General features: G+C 49.3%; 1 protein-coding gene and 1 long non-coding RNA gene across 5 annotated transcripts in view; one reads left to right on the top strand and one right to left on the bottom strand.

Moving 5' to 3' along the window:
• KIF17 (kinesin family member 17) overlaps window positions 1-19,687 on the top strand; it is a 46,754-nt gene that overhangs the window by 25,226 nt on the left and 1,841 nt on the right. Inside the window, exons 9-14 of one of the 4 annotated variants that reach the window (XM_040463475.1) lie at window positions 1,015-1,101; window positions 1,484-1,582; window positions 2,216-2,427; window positions 3,985-4,216; window positions 16,289-16,547; window positions 17,805-17,875. In XM_040463475.1, coding sequence (XP_040319409.1) covers window positions 1,015-1,101; window positions 1,484-1,582; window positions 2,216-2,427; window positions 3,985-4,216; window positions 16,289-16,547; window positions 17,805-17,875 — 960 coding nt within the window. The remainder of the gene's footprint in view (window positions 1-1,014; window positions 1,102-1,483; window positions 1,583-2,215; window positions 2,428-3,984; window positions 4,217-16,288; window positions 16,548-17,804; window positions 17,876-19,687) is intronic. The other 3 variants (XM_040463481.1, XM_040463487.1, XM_040463496.1) reach the window with 3 other exon arrangements.
• Window positions 6,122-19,060, bottom strand: LOC121022416 (uncharacterized). The gene is made up of 2 exons (XR_005786934.1): window positions 19,012-19,060; window positions 6,122-6,258 (listed from the first exon to the last, which is right to left on the bottom strand). It is a non-coding gene; the product is annotated as an uncharacterized LOC121022416 (long non-coding RNA).

Below are 19,687 nucleotides of genomic sequence, written 5' to 3'. Positions count from 1 at the left end.
CTCCCGGGCAGAAACTCAGTGGGCAGAGCTCAGCTGGGGGCACACAGGTCGCTGGGCACGAGCAGATGTCTAACCTCTGGGGCCCTGGCCCCCCGCTGCCACCTCTGCAGTGGCTCTGGCTTGGTGGCGGCTCGTGGGCACCGGTGTTCAGTGGTCCAGGAAGGGAGAAGCTCTGTCTCATGCTCTGTAAGCCGGTAGGGGAGTGGGGAGGGAGGCAGGAGGCTTTGCCAGGTGGGCGCCCGTTCTGCTGAGGGAGGGATACCTATTTGGGGGATTTGCTGAGTTGCCATGGTTACGCTGTTTCCAGGCCCAAAGGAGCTGGAGGAGGCCTTGGCTGCCCTCGTGCTCTGGCAGGCTGGGGTCTGCGGGAAGGCAGCTACCGGTCAGGGACCCCCCAGGGATCTGGTGGGGCCACTCTTCCATCCTGTCCCCTTTCCACCCGCTGTGATGTTTTAGATTCCTTTCCTCTTCTCCCCCTTTTGGTCTTTTTCCTTTCCTTTGTTCTTTTCCTTTTCCTTTCCTTTCCTTTCCTTGCCTGCATGTGCATGTACATGCGTGTGCACGTGTGCGTGTGTGTGTGTGTGTGTGTGTGTGTGTGTGTGTGTGTAAAGAGCGCAGGCCTTTGAGTCAGACAGACCCGGGTTAAATCCTGGCCCTACCGCTCACTTAGTTGTGTGGCCTTGGGCAGTCACCTTTCTGGGCCTTGGTTTCCCCTTCTGTAAAATGGGGATGCTGAAGCGTGTTTCACCCGAAGTATTGCAAGCAGGGAGCACAGGGGAGCATACTCCCTCTCCGTTTCTCTCTTCCCTGTCGTTTCTCTCTTCCCTGTTCTCTCATCTCCTCGCCCCTGCTCCCCACCCATCCCCTCAGCGGTGACAGGCAGGAGGAGCTGGTGGCTTGATGAGGCCTGGGGCTGGGGGTGTGGGGCACTGAAGGGGAGGTCAGGGAGCTGAGGTTGATTCTGGCCCACTGTCCCTCCGCCCCCTGCCCCGCCACTCCCCATCTTCCTGCAAGCACCCCTCCCTGACGGATCTGCTGGGGCCCGGGCATGGTGACATTAGGTCTGAAGCTGAGACAGCTGACTACCTCCTGCTCAAGACTGTGAGTTCCCCGCAGGGCCGACCCTCAGGTGGGGGGAGGAATCCCAGGAGCCTGGGTCTTCCTGTGACACTCTGGGCCTCAGTGTCCTCAACCACAAAACAGAGACAATGACCCCAGCCCTCCCCCAGCTTATCAGGGATGGCCTGTTGCAAAGCGGTGTACAAATGGAGGAACCATCCTATCTCTTATTATTGATGTGGTTAAGAGGCCACTGCTTAGCAGCTTTCTGACTCTCCTTGGCCTCAGAAGCCCATCTAGAGCACAGAGGCCCAGTGTGTGCTGAGGGCAGGGGCGTGGGTCCCCCAGGCACTGGCAGGGACTGCCCGGGTCCTGTTTTGAACACTGCTGCTCTCAGACCCCACCCTTTTCTCTTCTGCTTAAGGAAGCACAAAAGGCCACAGGGAGTGAGGGGAAGGCTTTAAGTCTGCCCACATGTGTGGAGAGAGAAAACTATCTGCCAGCCTCTGGACAGGATCACTGGGTAGGAGCTGGCACACTTCAGGTTCTCAGTAGATGGGACACGGGGTGGCTAGGGGAGCCCTGGCTGTAAGGTGACATTGAGATGGGACCCGAGCAGGAGGAAGGGGCCAGAGCAGAGCATCAAGCCAGGGGGGATGGCCTGTGCCAAAGTCCTGTGGCTGGGAACATCTCGACTGTCTCAGCAATGGGAAAATGAGGCCAGAGAAGCAGCAGGTGAGGGGTGGAGAGAGGCGGGGCGGGGGGGTGGGGGGCGGAGGGTGAGGCAGGGAGAGGCACTGGAGGCCTGAAGGCTATGGAAGCAGGATTTAACTGCAAACGCACTGCGTTTTTTCCCAAAGGTTCTCTTTGGGAAAGGGCTGGGATTGGTACATATTTGGAGAAAACTGCCTGGCTGCCGTGGAGAGCGTGGGTCTTCAGGGGCAGAAGAGCAAGACTGTTTCGGGGTGTTGGAAGAAATGGTGGCAGTAGGAACCCAACTGGGCGCATTTTTGTACAACTGGGTGCCTCCAAACCAGAAGCGATCCATCCCAGATCGCGAGGGACCCAGATGCCGCCATCTGGGATTGAGGCCGCTGTGAGCCGGTGTCCAGGGGCCGTCTTCTCTGCCTCCACTTTGGTTTCTCTTTGCGCTCAGGAGGTTGACCAGGGTCCAGAAATGGCCGGGGAGGTGGTGTCGGCAGCAGAGCCTGGCGTCGGGGCCGAGGCTGAGGCCTGGAGGGCCTTGGAGGCTCAGCCTCAGCCCTCGCTGGTCATGACGAGCGTGAGAAGGGACAGTGTGGGCATGGAGGTGGCGGTGCTGAGCGACGACCTGCTGCCCGCCGTGGACCAGCAGCAGGTGCTTGCCCGGTAAGTGCTGGTGCTTGGGGCTGGCGGGACCCCGTGGCGGAGCAGGACGGAGCTATGTCCTGGGCATGGGGGCGGGGGTGCCCAGAGAGTCTTCACTGAGCCCCCATCCAGATCCCCTCCTGACCGAGGCCGGACACGCCCCGATCCTCTGTCCAGGAGCAGAGGGGCAGGGATGGTGCTGATCAGCGGGGCGGGCAGGGCTCCGCTCGGGGAGCCGCACGGGCGCCACCAGACTCCATCAGGCACCTGCTCCAAGAGGAAGGGAGGGGACTGTTGTCTGCCTGGCATCCGCAGGGCCTGGCTATCAGGTTTCAGGAATCCCAGGGCAGGATGATGCAGGCTTTCCTCAGCTCCCAGCGCGCCTCCAGTGCCCTCCTGATGTCACACCTAGGACTGGCCACCCCAAACGCCCTCAGCCGCTGCTGCCTGGGGAGCTGGGCTTTCTTCCCTCGGTGCAAATCACTTAACATTTCCGAGCCTTGGTTCTCACTTCTGTGAATGTGAATAATGTCAGGCCCACCTCTGTGACAAAGTCAGCACCATGGTCAGGGGCTCAGCCTCCTCCTAGTGGTGGCAAACTCCATCCCACAGGCCACAGTTCAGACGTGAACTGAGCAGCAACTACGTGCCGGGCACCAGGCGCAAGGAAGAACGAGCTGCTGACTTGGCTTTCAAGGAGCTCACGGTCCAGGGGGAGGCAGATACCCAGGCCCAGGGAGGGCCAGCTTCTGTAGCAAAGCAAAGCAAGTGGTTGTGCAGTTGCCTGCCTTGGTTCCCGTCCGCCTCCACCACTACCTCCCACTACCTCCTGGGGCCAACTTTAAGCCTCCCTGTGCCTCGGCTTCTTGAGAAGTTCGTCACGAGGGTCCAAGGAGACACTGCCTGCAGAGACCCAGCTTCGGGCACCAAGGGAACACTCAGCACATGTGACGGTGTTCAGGGTGTGGTCTGGAGGATGGTCAGGGAAGGCTTCTTCTGTTTCTTCGAGTAGTTTTGCTCAGCTACACCTGAGTGAGGTTTGCAGGACAGATGCCTCAGGGTGGCCTTTGGGATACAGGGCACAGCCCCAGGCAGCACGAAAGTGCAGCGCAGAGGACAGCCTGGCTGTTTGGAGGACCAGCAGCGAGTGACGCTGGAGTGAGTTGGTTGGGGGGCCGCAGAGGGAGATGATGAAGCGCCTGCCCGGATGCGCTGAATGTTGTTCCCATCTCAGGGCTACTCTAATCGTGCAGGTCGCCGGGGCGCACGGCTGCGAGCCTGCTGTACTGGGGGAAAACCATGGGCCCTGGGAGGCCCCTGGCGGGTGGCGGGTGGGTTGGCTCTGGATCCACAGGGAGATTCTCATCCGTGCTGTCGTGCGGTTGAGCACACGGGCTTGGACTTGGGCAGATCTGCTTGGACCCCTGGTTCCGACCCTGGCCAGAGGCTTGGCCTCTCTGAACCTGTGTCCATCTGTGCGACGGGTTGTTGCATGGACTCTGAGATGTCCCGCTGGACAGCAAGGGCGCGGCGATGGCCAGATACCGTCACGTGTGCTTTCTTCTCTGTGCCCGACAGTTTGCAGCTGTTGGAGCAGCAGGTGGTCGGCGGGGAGCAGGCCAAGAACAAGGACCTGAAGGAGAGGCACAAGCGGAGGAAGCGGTATGCGGACGAGCGCAAAAGGCAGCTGGTGGCAGCCTTGCAGAACTCGGATGAGGACGGCGGGGACTGGGTGCTGCTCAACGTCTACGACTCCATCCAGGAGGAGGTGCGCGCCAAGAGCAAGCTGCTGGAGAAGATACAGAGGAAGGTGAGGCCCCAGCCCTGCCTGCCCCACCCCGCCCACGGGCGTTCACAGTTCCGGGCCTGCCGTGGAAGCAGGCACAGCGACAGACCAGACGTGTCTGTGCTGGGAGGGTGTGTATGACACAGAGCACAGCAGAGAAACCAGAGGACAGTGCCAGCCGGTGGGAGTGCCGTGAAGAGGATACTAGGGGAGAGTGGCTTTATTTTTATTTTTTCATTTTTTAAAGGTTTTATTTATTTATTTGCTTATTTATTTTTATTTTTTAATTTAATTTTTTAAAAATTTACACCCAAATTAGTTAGCATATACTGCAACAATGATTTCAGGAGTAGATTCCTTAAGCCCCTTACCCATTTAGCCCATCCCTCCTCCCACACCCCCTCCAGTAACCCTCAGTTTGTTCTCCATATTTATGAGTCTCTTCTGTTTTGTCCCCCTCCCTGTTTTTGTATTATTTTTGCTTCCCTTCCTTTATGCTCATCTGTTTTGTCTCTTAAAGTCCTCATACGAGTGAAGTCATATGATTTTTGTCTTTCTCTGACCAATTTCACTTAGCATAATACCCTCCAGTTCCATCCACGTGGTTGCAAATGGCAACTTTTCATTCTTTTTGATTGCCGAGTAATACTCCATTGTGTATATATACCACATTTTCTTTATCCATTCATCCGTCGATGGACATTTGGGCTCTTTCCATACTTTGGCTATTGTTGATAGTGTTGCTATAAACACGGGGGTACATATGTCCCTTCAAAAGAGCACACCTGTATCCCTTGGATAAATGCCTAGTAGTGCAATTGCTGGGTCGTAGGGTAGTTCTATTTTTAGTTTTTTAAGGAACCTCCATACTGTTTTCCAGTGTGGCTGCGCCAGCTTGCATTGGCACCAACAATGCAAAAGAGATCCTCTCCGCATCCTCGCCAACATCTGCTGTTGCCTGGGTTGTGAATGTTAGCCATTCTGACAGGTGTAAGGTGGTATCTCATTGTGGTTTTGATTTGTATTTCCCTGATGATGAGTGATGTTGAGCATTTTTTCATGTGTCGGTTGGCCATCTGGATGTCTTCTTTGGAGAAGTGTCTATTCGTGTCTTTTGCCCATTTCTTCACTGGATTATTTGTTTTTGGGGTGTTGAGTTTGATAAGTTCTTTATAGATTTTGGATACTAACCCTTTATCTGAAATGTCATTTGCAAATATCTTCTCCTGTTCCGTCTTTTGCCTTTTAGCTTTGCTGATTGTTTCCTTCGCTGTGCAGAAGCTTTTTATTTTGATGAGGCCCCAGTAGTTCATTTTTGCTTTTGTTTTCCTTGCCTCCGGAGACGTGTTGAGTAAGAAGTTGCTGGGGCCAAGATCAAAGACGTTTTTGCCTGCTTTCTCCTCGAGGATTTTGGTGGCTTCCTGTCTTACATTGAGGTCTTTCATCCATTTTGAGTTTATTTTTGTGTCTGGTGTCAGAAAGTGGTCCAGGTTCATTCTTCTGCATGTCGCTGTCCAGTTTTCCCAGCACCATTTGCTGAAGAGACTGTCTTTACTCCATTGGATATTCTTTCCTGCTTTGTCAAAGATTAGTTGGCCATACGTTTGTGGGTCCATTTCTGGGTTCTCTATTATGTTCCATTGGTCTGAGTGTCTGTTCTTGTGCCAGTACCATACTGTCTTGATGATTACAGCTTTGTAGTATAGCTTAAAGTCCGGGATTGTGATGCCTCCTGCTTTGGTTTTCTTTTTCAAGATTGCTTTGGCTATTTGGGGCTTTTTCTGGTTCCATGCAAATTTTTGGATTATTTGTTCTGGCTCTGTGAAGAATGCTGGTGTTATTTTGATAGGGATTGCATTGAATATGTAGATTGCTTTGGGTAGTATCAACATTTAAAAAACATTTTTTTTAACATTTATTCATCTTTGAGACAGAGAGGGAGGGAGCGTGAGTGGGGGAGGAGCAGAGAGAGAGGGAGACACAGAATCCGAAGCAGGCTCCAGGCACTGAGCTGTCAGCGCAGAATTCAGTGCGGGACCCGAACTCACTGGCTGTGAGATCATGACCTGAGCCGAAGTCGGAAGCCGGATGCTTAACTGACTGAGCCACCCAGGCACCTCCCCACCTTCTTTTTTTTAAGGGTAGTATAGACATTTTAACAATATTTGTTCTTCCTATCCAGGAGCATGGAATCTTTTTCCATTTTTTGCGTCTTCTTCAATTTCTTCCATAAGCTTTCTATAGTTTTCAGTGTATAGATTTTTCACCTCTTTGGTTAGATTTATCCCTAGGTATTTCATGGTTTTTGGTGCAATTGTAAACGGGATCGATTACTTGATTTCTCTTTTTGTCGCTTCATTGTTGGTGTATAGGAATGCAGCCGATTTCTGTGCATTGATTTTATATCCTGCAACTTTGCCGAATTCATGAATCAATTCAAGCAGTTTTTTGGTGGAATCTTTAGGGTTTTCCATATAGAGTATCATGTCATCTGCGAAGAGTGAAAGTTTGACTTCCTCCTGGCCAATTTGGATGCCTTTTATTTCTTTGTGTTGTCTGATTGCAAAGGCTAAGACTTCCAATACTATGTTGGATAACAGTGGCAAGAGTGGACATCTCTGTCTTCTTCCTGACCTTGGGGGGAAAGCTCAGTTTTTCCCCATTGACGATGATATTAGCGTGGGGTCATTCATTTACGGCTTTTATGATCTCAAGGTATGATCCTTCTATCCCTACTTTCTTGAGGATTTTTATCAAGAAAGGATGCTACATCTTGTCAAATGCTTTATCTGCATCTATTGAGAGGATAATATGGTTCTTGTCCTTTCTTTTATTGATGTGATGAATCACATTAATTGTTTTGCGGATATTGAACCAGCCCTGTGTCCCAGGCGTAAACCCCACTTGGTCGTGGTGAATAATTTTTTTTAATGTATTCTTGGATCCGGTTGGCTAATATCTTGTTGAGGATTTTTGCATCCATGTTCATCAGGGAAATTGGTCTATAGTTCTTTTTCGTGGAGTCTCTGTCTGGCTTTGGAATCAACGTAATGCTGGCTTCATAGAATGAGTTTGGAAGTTTCCCTTCCTTTTCTATTTTTTGGAACAGCTTCAAGAGAATAGGTGTTAACTCTTCCTTGAATGTTTGGTAGAATTCCCCTGGAAAGCCATCTGGCCCTGGACTCTTGTTTTTTGGAAGATTTTTGATTGTGAATTTGATTTCCTTACTGGTTATGGGTCTGTTCAAATTTTCTATTTCTTCCTGTTTCAGTTTTGGTAGTGTATATGTTTCTAGGAATTTGTCCATTTCTTCCAGATTGCCCATTTTATTGGCATATAATTGCTCATAATATTCTCTTATTATTGTTTTTATTTGTGCTGTGTTGGTTGTGATCTCTCCTGTTTCATTCTTGATTTTATTTATTTGGGTCCTTTCCTTTTTCTTTTTGATCAGACCGGCTAGGGGTTTATCAATTTTGTTAATTCTTCCAAAGAGCCAACTTCTCGTTTCATTGATCTGTTCTATTGTTTTTTTGGTTTCGATAGCATTAATTTCTGCTGTAATCTTTATTATTTCCTGTCTTCTGCTGGTTTTGGGTTTTATTTGCTGTTCTTATTCCAGCTCATTAAGGCGTAAGGTTAGGTTGTGTATCTGAGGTCTTTCTTCCTTCTTTAGGAAGTCCTGGATTGCTATACACTTTCCTCTTATGACCGCCTTTGCTGCGTCCCAGAAGTTTTGGGTTGTGGTGTTATCATTTTCATTGGCTTCCATATACTTTTAAATTTCCTCTTTAACTTCATTCATTAGTAGGATGTTCTTCAGTCTCCAAGTATTTGTTACCTTTTCAATTTTTTTTGCTGTGGTTGATTTCCAGTTTCATAGCATTGTGGTCTGAAAATATGCACGGTATGAACTCGACCTTTTTGTGCTTGCTGAGGGCTGATTTGTAGCCCAGTATGTGGTCTATTCTGGAGAATGTTCCATGTGCACTGGAGAAGAATGTATATTCTGCTGCTTTAGGATGAAATGTTCTGAATATATCTGTTAAGTCCATCTGGTCCAGTGTGTCATTCAAAGCCATTGTTTCCTTGTTGATTTTCTGCTTAGATGATCTGTCCATTGCTGTGAGTGGGGTGTTGAAGTGCCCTACTATTATGGTATTACTATCGATGAGTTTCTTTATGTTTGTGATTGATTTATATATTTGGGTGCTTTCACATTTGGCGCGTAAATGTTTACAGTTGGTAGGTCTTCTTGGTCTATAGACCCCTTGATTATGATATAATGCCCTTCTGCATCTCTTGACACAGTCTTTATTTTAAAGTCTAGATTGTCTGATATAAGTATGGCTACTCCGGCTTTCTTTTGTTGACCATTAGCATGATAGATGGTTCTCCATCCCCTGACTTTCAATCTGAAGATGTCTTTAGGTCTAAAGTGGGTCTCTTGTAAACAGCATATAGATGGATCTTGTTTTCTTATCCATTCTGTTACCCTATATCTTTTGATGGGAGCATTGAGTCCATTGACGTTTAGAGTGAGTACTAAAAGATATGAATTTATTGCCATTGTGATGCTTGTAGAGTTGGAGTTTCTGGTGGTGTTCTCTGGTCCTTTCTAATCTTTGTTGCTTTTGGTATTTATTTATTTATTTACTTACTTATTTATTTATATTTTCATCTTTTCTCCCCTCAGAGAGTCCCCCTTAAAATTTCTTGTAGGGGTGGTTTAGTGGTCACAAACTCCTTTAATTTTTGTTTGCCTGGGAAACTTTTTGTCTCTCCTTCTATTTTGAGTGACAGCCTTGCTGGATAAAGAATTCTTGGCTGGGGCGCCTGGGTGGCTCAGTCGGTTAAGCGTCCGACTTCAGCTCAGGTCATGATCTCGCGGTCCGTGAGTTCGAGTCCCGCGTCGGGCTCTGTGCTGACCGCTCAGAGCCTGGAGCCTGTTTCGGATTCTGTGTCTCCCTCTCTCTCTGATACTCCCCCATTCATGCTCTGTCTCTCTCTGTCTCGAAAATAAATAAACGTTAAAAAAAAATTAAAAAAAAAAAAAGAATTCTTGGCTGCATATTTTTCTGATTCAGCACATTGAATATATCCTGCCCCTCCTTTCTGGCCGGCCAAGTTTCTGTGGAGTTCTGCTGCAAAAAGGTTTTTGTTTTTTTTTTTTTTTTAATGTTTTTATTTATTTTCGAAGAAGAGAGAGAGACACACAGCATGAGCAGGGGAGGAGCAGAGAGAGGGAGACACAGAATCAGAAGCAGGCTCCAGGCTCTGAGCGGTCAGCACAGAGCCCTACGCGGGGCTCGAACTCACAAACTGTGAGATCATGACCTGAGCTGAAGTCGGACACTTAACCGACTGAGCCACCCAGGCGCCCCAAAAAGGTTTTTTATTTATTTTAAGACAGAGAGAGAGAGCAAGGGAGGGAGGGGCAGAGAGAGAGGCAGAGAGAGAATCCCAAGCAGGCTCCGGATTTTCAGCACAGAGCCCAATGCAGGGCTCGAACTCACAAACCGTGAGATCATGACCTGAGCTGAAACCAAGAGTCGGACGCTTAACTAACCGAGCCACCCACACCGCTCCTTTTTCTTTTCGTTTTGATTGAAGTATAAACATACAAATCACAAATGTGCAACATAATTCATTTCCGCAAAGTGAATGCACCCATGAACCCAGCACCCTCATCAAGGAACTGAGCATTAAGAGAACCCCAGAAGTTCCTGGGGCCACCTTGGGTGGGGGGCAGGGAGGTTCTCACGGAGGCGGTGACTTCTGAGGTGGGACCTGAGCATTAAGAAAGGCCGGGCCCTGCCGTATGTCGTGACCTGAACGAAGAGGCTTCCAGGCCGAGAGAGGGGCCAGTGCCGAGAACGTCAGTGGCTCCAGGAGCAGAAAGGAGGTGAATGGACTGAGCGCAGGGAGTGAGGACAAGACAGAGGAGGACGAGTTGGCACCTGCTTCCCTCGGAGGGCCCTCGGGCACCCTGGGCCCCATCACGTCCCCCTCGGCTAACCCTCATCCCCACCCACACCACCAACCAAACGATCTCGCCAAAGTGGAAGCTGATGCTTTTCTCTTTGAACCTCTGTAGTTTTTAAATTTTCTTGGCTATTTTCATGCTTTTTCTTTTAAGTTTATTTATTTATTTTGAGAGAGAGAGAGAGAGGGAGGGAGGGAGGGAGAGAGGGGGAGAGAGAGAGAGAGAGAGCGAATCCCAAGCAGGCTCCACACTGTCTGCGCAGAACCCCTTGAGGGGCTTGAACTCATGAACCGTGAGATCGTCAGCTGAGCTGAAGTCGTACCCTTAACTGACTGAGCCATCCAGGTGCCCCTCATGGTTTTTCTCAATACCCTTTTTATGTTTTCAGCCAAATCTGTTCTTCCCAGGATAGCTTGTAATTTTTCTTTAATTTGTAAACTTTTTAAATTCTTTCTGGAGTTCGGTTAATGTCTCATTTTATATCTTCTTCACTTTTTCGTCCATTTCCACTTTAAGTGTTTGGATTGCTGACTTGAAATTTCCCTATGTGAATTTAAGGCGATTTTGTGAACGTTGGGATGCTGGGTTACATTTTGGTTCTGCGTGCTTGTGCTCTGGGGGGGGGATTTTCTTCTTCTGAAATGCTTTGATTTTCATTTTCTGTTTCTCATAGTAACTTTGATTAGCTGCCTCTGCTCTTTTCTGTTTATTTCACAATGTCTTGTGTTTTCTGCACTTTCGGTACCAGCTGGAAGCAGAGGTGAAGGTTTGGGCTGCTGGCTAGGTTTGCTCAGTCGATAGCACACTCTTCTGTTCGTATGGTGAAGTGCAGTGTTAAATACACGCCGTCCCCTATTGCTGCGGTGGCTGGCATATCCCCACAAAGAGAGTTGCTTAAAAGAACACAAATTTATTATTTCGCATTTCTGTGGGTCAGGATCCAGCTCCCGCATGGCTGGTTCTTCTGCTTAGAATTCCACAAGGCTAAGGCCAGGTGTTGGCAGGGTCAGTTTCCTTCTGGAGGTGCTAGGAAAGAATCTGCTTCTAGGACACCTGTTGACAGGATTCTAGCCTATGTGGTTGTAGGACTGAGGTTCCCATTTCCTCACTGGCTGGCCGCTGGGGGTCATTCTGTTTCTAGAAGCTGCCTGCCTTTCCCAGCTCGTGGCCCTCCTGAAAGACAGCCACGGCCAGCTCCTCCCAGACTTCAGCTCTCTCACTCTACTCTTGTCTCCTTTGTCTAAAGCATCTCTTCTAAGGCCAGTCCTTTAAAAGACTGGCTCTCTGCTCCCCTCCTGCGAGGCCGGTGTGATTACACTGGGCTCACCAGATGACCCGGGGTGATCTCCCTGGTTTAAAGTCAACAGCTTAGGGGGCGCCTGGGTGGCTCTGTCGGTTAAGCATCCAACTTTGACTCAGGTCATGATCTCGCGGTTTGTGAGTTTGAGCCCCACGTTGGGCTCTGTGCTGACAGCTCAGAGCCTGGAGCCTGCTTCCGATTCTGTGTCTCCTCCTCTCTATGCCCCTCCCATGCTCGTGCCGTGTCTCTCTCTGTCTCTCAATAATAAATGTTACCAAAAATAATTTTTAATTAAAAAAAAATAAAGTCAACAGGTGAATAACCTTACTTCCATTTGCAAAGTGCTTTCTACCGCATAAGATAACATATTCACAGGGGTGCCTGGGTGGCTCAGTCAGTTAAGTGTCCCGACCTCAGCTCAGGTCATGATCTCATGGTTCATGAGTTCAAGCCCTGCATTGGGCTCGCTACTGTCAGGGCAGAGCCCACTTCAGACTCTCTCTCCCTCGCTCTCTGCCCCTCCCCCACTCATTCTCACTCTCTCCCTCCGTCTCGGTGGGAGGGGTCATTGTGTCTTTTGGCATTTTCTCTTGTTTCTGCAGGACTTCTAATTTCCACCTCTAGGGGCCTCCCATCTCTAAGCACCCTCCAGAAGCCATGCCTTGCAGAGACTAACCCCTCAGTCTCTACAGAGTTGCAGAGACTCAGTCTTGCAGAGACCAGCCCACATTCCAGTCTCTTCCATCAGTTTCACTGTATCAGATCCATTATTGGTATTTTCCCACTCAGAGTGGGGCTCTCTCTTTTGGGGGGTGCCTTCCCCCTTGCACACTTTCCTGGTGCTTTCTGCTCCTCCCTGCTGTGGGGTGGGCCCACGAGCTGTCTGCTGGACTTCTGGTTATTTCGAAGCAGCTGGTGTTCTGTCTTTGGGTCATGAGGCTGGGCTCAGGGTGGTTTTATTTTCTCTCCTTGCTCAGTGTGTTGTTTTGGAGGGCCTGTCTGGAGAGAATCAGATCTATCCCCTGTCATTATCCCCAGGTATCCAGAACTTTTTTTTAACTTTCTAAAAATTTTATTTATTCTTCAGAGAGAGAGAGAGAGAGAGAGAGAGCACACAAGCAGGAGAGGGGCAGAGAGAGAGAGGGGGCAGGTGGAGAGAGAGAAAATCCCAAGCAGGCTCCGTGCTGTCAGTGCAGAGCCTGATGAGGGGCTCGAACCCACAAACTGCAAGATCATGACCTGAGCCGAAATCAAGGGTCGGATGCTTAATGGAATGAGTCATCCAGGCGCCCCACTTTTGTTTTTTAATATAAGCAAATACGTGTGTTTGTGTACAAATCTGCTGTGCATACATGTATATGCCCTCCCTCTTCTTAGAAAAAGTAGCTACAAACACACTTTCCTCCGCCTCGTCTTTTTCACATGATGATCCATCCTGGAGGTCCCTCGGCAGCGGTATCTAGAAATATGCCATTCCTTTTTACTGCTGGGTGCTGCTCCACTGTGAGGGTGTGTCATTGTTTATTCCAGCAGCCCTCTCTCTCTCTTTTTTTTACGATGTTTATGTATTTTTGACACACACACACACACACACACACACACACAGAATCTGAAACAGGCTCCAGACTCTGAGCTGTCAGCACAGAGCCCAGCGTGGGGCTCAAACCCACGAACTGTGAGATCACGACCCGAGCTGAAGCCGGATACTTAACTGACTGAGCCACCCAGGCACCCCTCCAGCAGCCCTCTCTTGATGGACATTTGGATTGTTTTCTATCTTTTGCCAGGGAAAAGTGCTGTGTAGTGAATCACTTGTGCACACTGCTTTTGTATTTAGGGTAGGTATAGATTGGAATCGATTCCTCCAGCTGGACGGAGAGGAAAGCATATGTGACTTTGGTAGCTTTTGCCACCTTCTCCTCCCTGAGGGTGAATCCCTTTGCGTTTCCACTAGTCCGTACCAGTGCGCTTTCTCACAGCCTCAGCAATGTGCCTTTTGCTTACTGCTGAGCAAGGCTGAGCCATTCCTTCCTATGTTTTAGGGACGGCTGCAGTTCTCCCCCTCTGAACTGGGCTCGCTTTATGTATGTATGTATGTATGTATGTATGTGTTTGATATAATGTATTGTCAAATTGGCTTCCATACAACGCCCAGTGCTCATCCCAAGTCTTTTGACCCCTTTTTCCGTAAGGATGCTGCTTCCTTTCCTTCTCCGCTTGTAGAAGCTCTTTACAGCAGGAGTATTGTAATTTATATTACGGATATTCATATTCCTTGGTCGGTCGCCAATTTCTTCCTCTGTGATGTAAGGTAGAAAGATTTCTGTTCCAATTTCATTTGTCTTTTTACTATGCTTTATGGTATTTTTGCCATGCAAAAGTTTTTTTTTAAGTTTTACTTTGTCAAATTAATTGACTTTTTATGGGGCGCCTGGGTGGCTTAGTCGGTGAAGTGTCCAACTTTGACTCAGGTCATGATCTCGCTCTTTGGGAGTTTGAGCCCCGCGTGGGGCTCTGTGCTGACAGCTCAGAGCCTGGAGCCTGCTTCAGATTCTGTGTCTCCGTCTCTCTCTGCCCCTTCTCTGCTCATGCTCTGTCTCAAAAATAAATGAAAACATTAAAAAAAATGAAGAGAAACAAAGATAAAATTGGTGAAACTTTTGGCAGAATCATGTTATATTTATAAATTAGCTTGAGAGTATTGGTATGTTTATGAGTTTGGATTTTCACATCCAGGAACACGGTATATCTTCTGTTAGTTCAGATCAATTTTTATGTCACTCAGGAGTGTTTTATAAATTTCCTCACTTAGGTTTTGAACATAATCTTGTTAATTTCACACCTAGATATTTTCTTGTATTTGCTTTCCTCTGTGGGGTATCCTCTCCCATTACATCTTCTCACTGGATTTTATTTGTAAAGTGAAGACTAGGGCTTTGAAAAGTATCTTTAAAAAGTCATGTGAACTAGAAGGGAACACCTCTTAATTCATTCTATAGGTCCAGTATCACCTGATAACAAAACCATAGAAAGACATAACAAGAAAACTACAGACTAATATTTCTTATAAATATAGAGACAAAATGCTCCACAAAATTCTAGCAAACCAAATCCAACAACATGTAAAAAGATTGTACATCATGCCAAAGTAGGATTTATCCTAGGAATGCAAGGTTAGTTTGGTATCCAAAAATCAATTAATGCAATATACCATATCAATAGAATAAAAGACAAAACCCATATGATCATCTTAGTAGATGCAGAAAAAGCATTTGAAAAAACCAACATCTGTTATGATAAAAACACCAAGGAAACTAGAACTAGAAGGAAACTTCTTTATTCTGATAAAGGGCACCTATGAAGAATCCACAGAAAACATCATACTCAATGGTGAAAGACTTAATGCTTTCCCCCTAAGATGACAAAGAAGACAAGGGTGTCTGTTGTCAGCACTTCTATTTCACAGTAGGCTGAAGGTTCTAGCTAGGTCACTTAGGCAAGAAAGTGATTTAAAAGGCATTGAGTTTGGAAGGGAATAGGTACAAGGATTTCTATGTGCAGATGACATCATCTTATGTAGAAAATCCTAAGGAATCCACTAAAAAAAAAAACAAACAAACAAACTACTTCAGCAAGGTTGCAGGATACAAGATTAATAAGCAAAAAGCAATTATATTTCTACATACTCTCAATGAACAACCTGCAAATAAAATTAAGAAAACAATTCCATTTATAACACATCAAAAAGAATAAACTACTTCAGAATAAATGTAACAAAAGAAGGGTAAAACTATATGCCAAAAATTAGAAAACATTGTTGAAAGAAATTAAGAATACCTAAATGGGAAGACATCCCATGTTCATGGATTGGAACATGGATTTAATATATTTTTGAAGTTTATTTATTTTGAGAGGGAGAGAGAGAGAGCACGTGTGAGTGGGGAGCAGGGGAGGGGCAGAGAGAGAGAGAGAGAAGGGGAGAGAGAGAATCCCAAGCAGGTTCTGCACTGCCAGTGCAGAGCCTGGCGCAGGGTTCGAACCCATGAACTGTGAGATCATAGCCGGAGCAGAAATCAAGAATCAGATGCTTAACCAGCTGAGCCACCCAGGTGCCTCAAGAAATAGAGCATTAATTGCCCACCTGTGTCCTACCAGATAGCCTCTGCTTTCAACTGGTTACATGTGATGACCATTCCCATGAATTTGAAACATCCTCTTTCACTAATCGAGCTGTACCTGCTCTTTAAGGAAACAGACCGTGCACCCAGGAATCTTGGGGCTCAGGGAGAGCATGGTTATAGTTGCAGCTGGGAGTCACCTGTGACCAGGGCAGATCACAAAAGTCTAGAATCCATGGTCAAATCAGGATGGGTCTGACTCTCAAGCCAATGTCTGTCACGTCGTAACTTGACTGTGAGCACTGAGTCTGAGAGTTTACAGCTCTGCTCCCCTTAGGAAAAGGATTTATACAAGTCTGAGACTTTTTAAGAAGTGGTGACTCCGCAGTGTTATGTGTGGAGCCTTCTAAGAGGCTCCTAGATAAAATGTGTTTGTGTGGGGTCGTCTCCGAGGGCTGGCGTGGGGGGGGGGGGGCGGCTAAGGAGCAACTTCTTTCCTGTTTTCTTTAGGGCTGTGGACACAGTAGGTGCTCGTTTAGTGCTGGTGGACAGACGGGAGGCGGGCGCGGGTGGATGAGCGGATCGGCGAACAGATGACGGGTGGCCGGCTGAAGGCTCGGGCAGTGGGTGCCGAGGGTGGATAAAAGGGCTTGCTGTCTTCCCTGCTCGAGATCGTCACCCCCTGCTTTCAGCTTCGGGCGGCGGAGGTGGAAATCAAGGACCTGCAGTCGGAGTTCGAGCTGGAAAAGATCGATTACCTGGCCACCATCCGCCGGCAGGAGCGGGACTCTTTGCTCCTCCAGCAGCTCCTGGAGCAGGTGCAGCCTCTCATCCGCCGCGACTGCAACTACAGCAACCTGGAGAAGATCCGGCGCGAGTCCTGCTGGGATGAGGACAACGGCTTCTGGAAGATCCCTGAGCCCATCATCGTAAAAACCAGCCTCCCAGTAGGTCAGGCGCTTGGCCGTCCCCTCGCTCCTCCCCACGGTTTGCCCTCCTGCAGGCTGACCCGGAGCCCGGGCTCCCGCCCTGCTGGCTGTGGGCGCAGCAGGCCCGGGGCTCCGGGCTCCAAAGCGATGGAGGGCCTGAGGGAGAAGTTGTGTGGGTTGGAATTCGGGTTCCACCACGCCCCGTGTGACCCCTTTGGGACTCAGTGTCCTCGTCTGTGAAATGGGGATTAGTGACCGCACCTTCCGTAGACATTGCTGGGTGGCTTAACACGTGTTAATGCCCATAAAACGCTTAGCGCCATGCGCGCACGTGCCAAGTGCACCATACATTTTTTAAAAATGTTTATTTACTTTTGAGAGAGAGAGAGAAGGAATGTGAGCAGGGGAGGGGCAGAGAGAGGGAGAGATACAGAACTGGAAGTGGGCTCCAGGCTCCACACTGTCAGCACAGAGCCCACACGGGGCTTGAACTCACGGACTGTGAGATCATGACCTGAGCTGGAGTCGGAGGCTTAACCGACTGAGCCACCCAGGCACCCCCGTGGTACATTCTACCACTGTCATGATTGCCCCCCAGCATTATCCCCCAGCAACCCCACGGAGGACAAAGATTTTACATTTCGGGAGACGGAATCTCAGAGTGAGTGACTTAGCCAGAGTCCCAGGCAGAGCAGGGAGTTGTAGGACCGGGGATAGGACCGGGCCGTTCAGAGTTCCAGGCCTGGCTCACCTTGTGCTTTTGCCACTGACTTCCTGTGGGACTTTATGAAGGTCACTGTTTGTCTCTGGGCCTTGGCCCCTGATCTTCACAAAGGAGGGGCTGGTGGTCTGGAAGGCCCCTCCACCTCCGATGAGTCTGGGAGCACTTAGGGAGCAGTAGCGTCTTATGTCCCCTGGGGCCCCCAGCGGGCCTCCCCCGCCGTCAAGAGAATGTTCGTTTAGGTCCCGCATCCCTGATGTTTATGGATGGCACTGACGCTACCCCTGCCCGAAGGCCAGCCAGCTCCACTTCCCGGGGTTCCCCCTGCCCCCACCAGCCTGCTGTGCTGTTAGAAGCAGGAGAGTGGCTGCTTTGACATCTGAGCCCTCCCATTGTCTGTTTCCCAAAGTCATCCCTTGGTTCGGGCTGGGAAGTGTACTCCCCTGGTCCCGGGCCTGAGCCAGGCCTGACCTGCCAGCTCGGGGACCTGTTGCCACCCACCCTGTCCCTCTGGCACTCAGACCGGGCAGCAGTGACTTGGGCTTTTGTTTCTCATAGCAGTTCCAACAGGGCCACAGAACAAGGTTGTCCGCAAAACCTCTGCCGCAGACAACGGTGAAGCAGGCATGGTAAGGCCTCTGTGAGAGGGGGCGAGGCGTGGGGAGCTGGCGGGGCTTCGTCCCCACCGTGCAGTGGGTGAGCGTTACTATAGGGCACTGGGCTGCTTCTTTGGTCCTTGGATCTGGTATCATCACTGGATTGTAGAGCTTGTTGCTGATCTTGACCTTGTGTCCAAATTAAAAAAAGAGAATTAAAAAAAATTCTCTAATAATCTTTAAAAAAAATTTTTTTTCAACGTTTATTTATTTTTGGGACAGAGAGAGACAGAGCATGAACGGGGGAGGGGCAGAGAGAGAGGGAGACACAGAATCGGAAACAGGCTCCAGGCTCTGAGCCATCAGCCCAGAGCCTGACGCGGGGCTCGAACCCACGGACTGTGAGATCGTGACCTGGCTGAAGTCGGACGCTTAACCGACTGCGCCACCCAGGCGCCCCATCTCCCACGTTTTGTATGACAACAGAAATGTACCTCCTCAAAGCAGAGGTCAGAAAACTTCCCTGTGAAGCACCACACTTTTCTGTGTGTTTCTCCACCTCTTGGTTCTGCTTCCCTTGTTATGTTAGCTTCAGACTCAGGCAGGCTTTGGCTACGTGGCAGGAAAGGTGGCCACTGGCGATGGGTGATCCAAGAGGAAGAGACCCAGTCTCTTACCACATCTTAACCAACACTTGTGGGAAGATTCTGATCAGTCGGCCTGGGTGAGGGGCCTGCTCTTAGACCAATGACTATGTCCAGGAAAAAAAAAAATTGTATTAAAAAAAAATTTTTTTTAATCTTTATTTATTTTTGAGAGAGAGAGACAGCATGTGAGCAGGGGAGGAGAAGAGAGAGAGGGAGACACAGAATCCAAAGCAGGCTCCAGGCTCTGAGCTGTCAGCACAGAGCCTGACACGGGGCTTGAACTCATGAACTGTAAGATCACGACCTGAGCTGAAGTCGGACACTCAACCGACTGAGCCACCCAGGCACCCCCCAAAAAAGTATTTTTAATGTTTACTTACTTTTGAGAGAGAGAGAGAGAGCACACACACACTAGTGGGGGAGGGGCAGAAAGAGAGGGAGGCAGAGAATCCCAAGCAGGCTCCCCACTGCCAGCACAGAGCCCAACGTGGGGCTTGAACCCATGAACCATGAGATCACGACCTGAGCTGAAGTCGGATGCTTAACTGACTGAGCCACCCAGGCGCCCCAATGTTTATTTCATTTTTGAGAGAGAGAGAGAGACAGAGTGTGAGCAGGGGGAGGGGCAGAAAGAGAAGGAGGCACAGAATCGGAAGCAGGCTCCAGGCTCTGAGCTGTCAGCACAGAGCCCGATGTGGGGCTCAAACCCACGAACTGTGAGATCATGACCTGAGCCGAAGTCGGACGCTTGACCGAATGAGCCACCCAGGCGCCCCTGGAAGATGTATTTCTGTGACTGGTTCGGTCTGGGTCACATGCCCAGTTGTGCAGCAAGGGGGTGGACGAGAGGGAGCGGTGGTATTAGGGTGCTATGAATGATCGCCTCAGCAGGACCATGCCAAAGGGGAGAAGGGTAGTCCCTGAAGGAAGAGATTCAGGCTGAGGAAAACAAGTCCACTATAGTGGTGACAAATCACAGTCCTTGATGATAAGAGGTTGGGACCATGGGCTGAGTACTGTATTACCTGTTCTGTGAATGTGCCGAGACAGGTTGGGGCTATGGCATTGCCCTTGCCCCTGACGGAGAACAAGGCACTTCCCATACCAAGGAAGGGGGGTCGGGTAGCTCTGGCTGGAGCTGTGGTTCTCCTGGCCTGAGCTGCCTGGACCCCACCCCAGGAGTGTGGGCAGTGAGGCT

Source organism: Herpailurus yagouaroundi, unplaced genomic scaffold (assembly GCF_014898765.1).
Source record: "Herpailurus yagouaroundi ecotype Mexico unplaced genomic scaffold, PumYag 77, whole genome shotgun sequence".
NCBI classification, from domain to species: Eukaryota; Metazoa; Chordata; class Mammalia; order Carnivora; family Felidae; genus Herpailurus; species Herpailurus yagouaroundi.
Note: the sequence above shows the minus strand (reverse complement) of the source record. Positions and strands in the feature narration are given on the sequence as shown.